At 38.8% G+C, this 8,612-nt stretch overlaps 1 protein-coding gene across 1 annotated transcript; it reads left to right on the top strand.

The window, feature by feature from the left end:
* Positions 1 to 6,140: 6,140 nt before the first annotated feature.
* On the top strand, positions 6,141 to 6,776 carry LOC139195105 (uncharacterized). The gene has a single exon (XM_070820299.1). It carries the CDS (start codon positions 6,141 to 6,143, stop codon positions 6,774 to 6,776), a length of 636 nt encoding a protein of 211 aa, XP_070676400.1.
* Positions 6,777 to 8,612: the final 1,836 nt, after the last annotated feature.

An 8,612-nucleotide genomic window follows, 5' to 3' on the forward strand; every position in this document is an offset into this window, starting at 1 on the left:
ATATATAAATATACCACCCTAATAATTTTGGTGCCCCTAATTTTTTTGGGCCCTGGACGGTCGCCCTGCCTGCACTGGGCTTGGGCCGGCTCTGATTGTTAATTACATTGCAATGTTTGAGAATTGAAAGGAAAATCAAGAAGAAATGATGAACAGAAGGATGACCACATAGATATTAGAGATAGAGAGAGTTTTAGAGAGAGAAATAAGATTTGTATTAACTGACCAAGGAAGATTACACAATTCTGTTTTTATAAAAGAAAGTCTAACAACTCTAACCAAATATTAACAAACTTACTAACTGTATTGTTGACTTGTACCCTTAATAGGTATATTGTTTTCCTGCTGATGCATTCGGGAGAAGCCGTTAGAGTTTTAGCATGTAGCAACTAGCATGGAAGAAAAAGTTCAAAAAAAAATAAAGAATTTTACTGGAGAATGATGTATAAATAGGTTTTATGATGATTTTGTTAGAGACTTGCAAAACAACTGGAAGTTGTGAGTGTTAGCTCACATATTTTCAAAATATGATGATTGAGTTTTTGCAAAAGTTTAGTGTTGCGAAAATGCCACGAAAATTACAATGGTGTATGCAGAATTTCGCTAAATCAATTAGAAACACTTACTGATTTTGAGAAAAATGAAACTTGTTGAACTTTTGCATGCATGAAAAATGTAACAAACCATGTGATTAATGAAATAACCCAAAAGGAAAATCAAATAAAAATAATAGCGGGGCCCTTTACAAGCCACAGAGGAATTCCGTCAGCTTTAGCATCTACAATTTCACAAAAGTAATTAAAAATTTGACTATTTTTATGCATATTTTGTGAAGAATGTTGCTATGCTTACTCCATCGTCTTATTTCCTCACCAACTTCGTTTTTCACCCACCAGAAAAAAGTTGAAAGAAGAACACTATTTTCACACCTACCATCATACCTAAAATACCCTAATGTGATACCAGCGCTTGACACCTCAACTCCGCTGCAGTGCTGCACCGATTCCCAACGCCCAACCCAAGCCCACAACAATCATAGCACCACCATGGCAACAAAACTCCTCACCTCCACCCATTTTCATGTTCCCTGCATAGTCTGGGTGTTTGAATTTTCTCTGGATTTCAAGGATTGCAATGGAATTCAATGAGTGGATTATGTATCTTAAAAATTTAGAAAGAGGGGAAATGAGAGAGAAGGGAGATGAAGCTAAAGATGAGGTTGGGGTCGGGATCAGAGGCAAATAAGGGGATAACTTGGCGAAGCTAGAGATGAGGTTTTTAAGGTCCTTTTAAGCCATTTTGCAACAGGATAACTTGGTAAATAAAAATATTATTTAACAGTGGGTGGGGAGATAAGATAGATGGGTGGGAATAACAACACTTTTTGCGAAAGGTAGAAATAACGTTATGAAGTTTTGAAATCTTTTCGAAGAAATGTTTTTAGTAAAATCAAGTTGGAGAATGCCTATTTTCATTTGACAATTTTTCTTGTGTTATTTTGCGGATGAATACATTGAATAGGTTGGTTGTTTCCCACAGAAATCCATGATGCTTGTTTTAGATTTTGAACTATAAAAACAATGGATTATTATTGTTTGTGTTAGGAATATTTTTTAAGGTGTCGCCAATTTGGAAGAGCTAGGGTTTCTGTCTGTGCCCAAGTTTCACTCTTCAACCTGATTATTCCAAGTACCATCCTAGATTCTTTATGTTTTCTGCCTAAACTTTTCATTGCGTTTGGAAGCTAATTAATTAATTAAGCTTTGATATGATGTTAATAAATAGCTGGCCAGCAGATTACATAATCCTTTCAATTTCTAGTGGTTTAGTGCTGTATTAGTTGTGTTTAAAGCACTATTTAATTTCAAAACCGAAGAAAATTGGAGCTGATAACGTGGGAATATTTTCCCAACATCACACCCTTTAGAAAAAAATTTGAGAAAGTTCCTTCATTAGGAATCTAGACCAAACTGGCCTCTCCCTTCATTTCTGCAGAAAAAAACAATTACTTGCCACACAAGGAACTTTGTCCTTAAATTTTCGTTCACGCAGACTATAAATATCGACCACTCTATCTTTCAGTTACAACGTAACCTTAGAAATTGTCTTAGTCACCACATCTTTTTCTTCAGTAATCCGTTGTTTTTCTGTAGTTCCGTCACTCATATTTCCAAAATTTGCTTCCTTTTCTAATTTCTTACATATATCAATGGGAAATTGTCAATCAAAATGGCAAGCACGCCGCAAGCAATACGAATTTCCGGCCTCTACTGCTCCAAATGCTTCACTTCCGAGCCATGATCATACTCGCAATTCGAATAGCAACCAGGTCAAACTACCCAATGTGTCTGGAGCTGAAGCTGCAGAGACTGGAATGGCACGAGGGCACAAGGTACAGATGAGAATGGAAGACAATGATGATGCATTTTCTGACTTCATTAACCGCACAAAATTGAAGAACAGAGCTACAACCTCGAATGCTGGTATTGAAAAGGCTGCATCCGCAGCAGATGGTGTTTATGAAACAAAGCAAGAAGATAATGCATATGATATGTTTACGAATTTTGTTAATCGCTCTAAGTCTAAGATTAGAAAGACGTTCAGCATCAGAAGCAACACCTCCTTTAAGAAGTAGGAGACTCAAAGTCTACAACCATATGCATGGTGGTGATTGCTGGCATGTTCACGCGGGGATTGTGTGCTTTCTCTCTATCTCCCTTTTTAATTCTTTCTCATATTTACGTCCTGGATACACAGGTTATATGATGTTGTCGAATTGTCCTGTATGCATTTCTGAGTCAATAATAAATTATATCATTCTTCTTTCATGTGTTTCTAATGTTAAAAACTGTCCCACATCGGTGGGGTGAAGAAAACCAAAGGGGTTTAAATAGTATTACCCCATTCTAACTAACACCGAGGCTTTTTGTAGTAAAACCCTACACCTGACGGATTGGGCAGGTGGTTAAGTTGGGGACAATATCGGTGTCGTTAGAGTGGGGCGGGCCCGGCGATCCAAAAATTCCAACATGGTATTAGAGCTCACGGTTGCAGGCCCGTGCAAACCAACAAGCTTGTGCTCAAGCCAATGAGCTTGTCGATCCAAAAATTCCAACATGGTATCAGAGCCCACGGTTGCGGGTCCGTGCAAACCAACAAGCTTGTGTGCAAGCCAGGGGAGTGTTAAAAACTGTCCCACATCGGTGGGGTGAAGAAAACCAAAGGGGTTTAAAAGAAGAAAGATCCCATCCCACATATTTAGGGATCTTTATTGTGCATATAAATCATGTGATCCTGGAAAGTGTGAATTCCTAAAACTGCGACGTCTATATGCATTGCAGCAAGCTTCAGACAGTTTTTGTCCCAAATCCTTGACAGTTGGCATATATTTCTTCACCTCTTCTAGAGGCTACAATTTAAAAGGCCAGACTCCTATGCATCTATATTTTTGTATGCGCAAATTGGACCGAGATAATAGAAACTAAATCTAACCTAAGCAACGCAGTTGCTGGATCCCATTTTTGTGAAGAAATTATGCGCTAAGAAGCTGGGCATATGATTCCCATCCATCACTTCAATTGTAGAATATTTCTCCTTTATAACAATTTTTTACTATTCAGCCAACGTGGTTTTGCCTTCGTTTCTGTTTCTATTTTTCAGTTTTCGAGCAAGGACAGCAAGGACATGCTCTCGAGATTTCTCATTAATTCATATCTAAACTTATTACAAGCTTGCTCAATTAACTTCTTACATACCAATGGGAAAGAGTTAGCATATAGCTCAAACTCAAAGCATTGTTGTGCAAGAAAATCTTCAGTTCTCCCAACCCAATTTATAGATTGGCAACAGTACCAACTCAGGTTTCAGTGCTGGAGACAAGCAAGACTGAGGCAAAGATGACTTCACCAACAAGGTTCGAGTTGAGAAGCTATCAACAGTCCAAACTAGAGCCACAACTTACAGAACTGTAAGTTTGACATACAACGATGCATTATCTGACGACATTCATCGCGCATAAATTAAGATCCGAGCTATCTGCAATGTCGGCATGTAAAAGATTGCCTCCAGACCAAGAGATGATGGATATTGGATATGATAGAAAGAAAGAAGACAGTGCCTGAGTGCCAAAGATACATTTTTAAGATTATATAAATCGTGCAAAGATGAGGATCAGAAAGACATCAAGTCTTGGAAGCAGAAAGATTATCTTCTTAAACGAGAGTAAGAGAGTGAAAATTAACGAGGGAGCTCTAATGATTGCTGACAGGATCTTCATTTACAATGACAGCATCCGTAATGACTATGGTTAGTCTTGATGGATAACTTAGTAGGAAAAGACTTGAACAAGTCCAATTCCTGGGCTTAATTCTGTGTTTACTAGTATTGGGATTATTCCGATTCTTTACTTCCTCTACATTTACTAACACGTACTGCAGGCAAAAAAACATATGGCTATCACACTACGTACAATTCTTAATTAATCCAGTTCTTGATTATTGAATTATATTGATTAGGGGTTGATATTATTTCCACTCCTTATTTTTCTATTACTGACTTTCCCGATTCATGACTTTCTCTACTCCAAAACAATATGCCATCAATGAAGCTTGGCCATATTATGGACAAGAAAAAAAATCAATGGAAAGAATGACGGGAATATTTTGGTTGCAAAGTTAACTACTTAGTGATGGTAACCTATGAGCATGCACTAGGTTGACAGAGATGAGTAGAATCCATCCATGCGAGGTGACAATATTGTTGTATGAGATGGTAATTTGTATGTTTCATCTTAGGGTTGCTAAATGCTAATGTGAAATTTCTAAGGAGTAAGGACATATTGATTTTGGCATTAGGGTACTTGGGAAACATCTTTCTAGAAAGGAAATCTTCTCTGTAAAATCAAGTTAAAATGCCTTTTCCCTTTCAGAATTTCCCTTGCGTTCTAGATCTCAAAATGTACTCATTTAGCGTATATTATTTGTTGAGAACAACAAATTTTAAACTATGTACTCTAAACCACGGGTGGACACACTAATAGACTGCCATGGCGAATTGGTCTAACTCACAAATGTACCCATTTATAGTAAATGAATAGGGGTTGGTGGTTTCCCAACCGAAACCCACTATGATTCTTTCGGCTGGACTTACAACAAATTAAAGTCGTGCGCGTTATTCAACATAGAAGAGCTAGGGTTTTCTGGATATATCGACTTTCGTTATTCAACCTGATTCCACATACGTACCCACCTAGATTCTATTTGTCTTCTGTGTTGAAATGTAATCTTGTCTTGGCCCAAGACAATTGATTCGGTCCATACACAAAGAAAGATCCATGCACATGCTAGAGAATTCTAGCAAAGTTCAAGTTGGTGTAAGAGTCTAGAAGAATGGTGAGGATTTCACCAACATACAAGATTAGTGTAGATAATTCTAGCTTAGGAAGGTAGTGGAATTATCTAGATATCTCTGGCATGATGCTTCCATGCTTCTCCAAGGTTCCATCCATGCCTATAAAAGGAGAAGGCAATCCACACCATTTGAAACAACCAAGAGAGCAAGTAGTGGGAAGTGAGAAGAAGCAACAAAACTTCTAAAAGTGTTTGAGTGTTTCCTCTTGTACTAAGTTTGTGAGTGAATAAAAATCTTGTGTAATACATTGAGTGTTCTTTCTTTCTCTTGCTTATCAATTCCGCTGCATTACATTCTTTTTTGTGAGATAAACGTCTCCAAAGTAGTGAAGTCTTTTTAAGCCCCAACATAGTGGTATTAGAGCTATGACTAGCAACACTATGGCAGCCTTCCAAGTTCCAGTGCTCGACAACAACAACTTCGATAATTGGAGTATCAAAATGAAGGCCTTTTTGGGAGCACACGATGTATGGGAAGTCGTGGAGAAAAGCTACACTGAGCTAGAAGATGAAGCTACTATGTCCCAACCCCAGAAGGAGAGTTTGAAAGATTCAAGAAAGAGAGACAAGAAGGCTCTCTACCAAGCATTAGATGACAATGGCTTTGAGAATGTCTTGAGTGCAACCTCTGCCAAGCAAGCATGGGAGAAGCTTCAAAGCTCTTACAAATGAGCCGAACAAGTGAAAAAGGTTCGTCTTCAAGTATTAAGAGGTGAGTTCGAATCTCTACAAATGAAAGGGTCTGAATCAATCTCTGATTATTTCTCAAGAGTCCTGGCCGTTTCCAATCAATTAAAAAGAAACGGAGAAAAGTTAGAAGATGTTAGAATTATGGAGAAGATACTACGCTCGTTGGACCCCAAGTTCGAGCACATTGTTGTGACGATTGAAGAAACTAAAAACTTGGAAGAAATTAGTATAGAGCAATTAATGGGTTCGCTACAAGCATATGAAGAGAAACATAAGAAAAGGCAAGGGAATGATGAGCAGCTCCTCAAGACGCATGTCCAGTCAAAGAAGAAAGAAGAAAGCTTGGACAACGAGGGAAACCAGTACGAAAGAAGTCATGGTCGAGGTCGCGGATGTGGACATGGACGTGGACGTGGTTGGAACTTCAAGAATCATAACAACTATGAAAGAGGAGGAAGCTCAACAAATTGTCGTGGAAGAGGACGCTCAAACTTGAGGTATGAAAAATCTCAAGTTCAATGCTACAGTTGTAAAAAGTTTAGGCATTATGCTTGGGAATGTAGAGCTTTAAGCAACAGGCCTGATGAGAAGGTCAATTATGTGAAAGAAGAGAAAGAAGATAATGGTGTTGTGCTACTAGCATGCAAGAACAATGATGGAGACCATGATTATCCATAGTGCCTTGACACCGGCGCTAGCAACCATATGTGCGGAAGAAGAAGCATGTTCGTAGAGCTTAATGAATTGGTGAGTGGCAACGTTTCTTTTGGAGACGAATCCAAAGTACCCGTCAAAGGAAAAGGTAACATCCTAATTCCCTTGAAAATGGCGGTCACTAATTAATTTCAAATGTCTATTACGTGCCCAATATGAAAAGCAACATTTTGAGCTTGGTTCAACTCTTAGAAAAAGGTTATGATATTCACATGAAAACTTATAGCCTTTTTTCTTAGAGATGAAAAAGGAAGATTAATTGCCAAGGTGAAAATGTCAAAGAATAGGATGTTTCCTATGAATATTCAAAATGATGTTGCAAAGTGCCTCAAAACATGTTACAAAGACACATCCTGGCTTTGGCATCTTCGTTTTGGGCATCTTAACTTTGGGGGACTGAAGTTATTATCTAAGAAGGAGATGGTGAGAGGCTTACTGTGCATCAGTCGCCTTGATCAAGCTTGCGAAGGATCTTTACTTGGGAAACAGTTCAGGAAAAGCTTTCCAAAGGAGTCGACCACAAGAGCCCAAAAGCCACTCGAGCTCATTCACACCGATGTGTGCGGTCCAATAAAACCAAGCTCTTTGGGTAAAAATAATTATTTCCTTATCTTCATTGATGATTTTTCAAGAAAAACTTGGGTATATTTCTTGAAGCAGAAATCAGAAGTCTTTGGAGCATTCAAGAAGTTCAAAGCCGTTGTAGAAAAAGAAAGTGGTTGCAAGATCAAAGCCATGAGATCTGATCGAGGAGGAGAATTCACTTCAAAGGAATTTCAAGAATTCTGTGAAGCTAATGGAATTTGTCGACCTTTGATAGTTCCAAGATCCCCTCAACAAAATGGTGTGGCGGAAAGAAAAAATCGAACCATCCTCGACATGGCTTGAAGCATGCTCAAAAGCAAGAGATTGCCTAAGGAGTTATGGGCAGAAGTTGTAGCATGTGTTGTCTACCTATCCAATCGGTCTCCAACAAGAAGTGTGTGGGGAAAGACTCCGCAAGAAGCATGGAGCGGAAGAAAGCCGGGTATCTCCCATCTAAGAGTTTTTGGAAGATAACCCATGTACATGTACCAGACGAGAGGAGGACGAAACTCGACGCCAAAAGTGAGAAGTTCATCTTCATCGGTTATGACTCAAATTCAAAAGGCTATAAGTTGTATAATCCAAACAATAGGAAGACGGTGATCAGTCGAGACGTGACGTTCGATGAAGAAGGAGAATGGGATTTTGGCCCTCATGCAGGTGATCTTCACTTCTTTCCTCAGTTTGAAGAAGAGAATGAACAAGGGATGATGGAGCAAGCAAGAGAGGTTCAACAAAAATCCACTACTCCACCTGTTTCACCAACATAAACCAATCATGGTAATTCACCAGCATCAGCATCATCAAGTGGGAGTTTAAATGAAAGAGAAGTACCACGCACAAGAAGTCTACGAGATCTCTATGAGGTAGCTGAAAGACTTGATAATCCTACACTTTTCTATCTCTTTGCTGATTGTGAACCAGTTGACTTCCAAGAAGCAGTGCAAGATACTAAGTAGAGGAAAACAATGGATGAAGAAATTGAAGCAATCCAGAAGAACGATACATGGGAACTCGCTATTCTTCCGAAAGGATACAAAGCCATCAGAGTCAAATGGGTGTATAAGACAAAGAAGAATGCCAACGGAGAGGTCGAAAGATACAAGGTGAGATTAGTGGCGAAGGGCTATAGTCAAATAGTCGGAATCGACTATGATGAGGTATTTGCACCCGTTGCTCGGTTGGAAACTATACGATTACTAATTTCTTTGGCAG

The sequence above is a fragment of the Malus domestica genome, chromosome 04 (genome assembly GCF_042453785.1).
Source record: "Malus domestica chromosome 04, GDT2T_hap1".
Taxonomy (NCBI): Eukaryota; Viridiplantae; Streptophyta; class Magnoliopsida; order Rosales; family Rosaceae; genus Malus; species Malus domestica.

Coding starts and splice junctions, on each gene's coding strand:
- LOC139195105 (XM_070820299.1), top strand. CDS start 6,141: ATGAAAGGGTCTGAATCAATCTCTGATTATTTCTCAAGAGTCCTGGCC.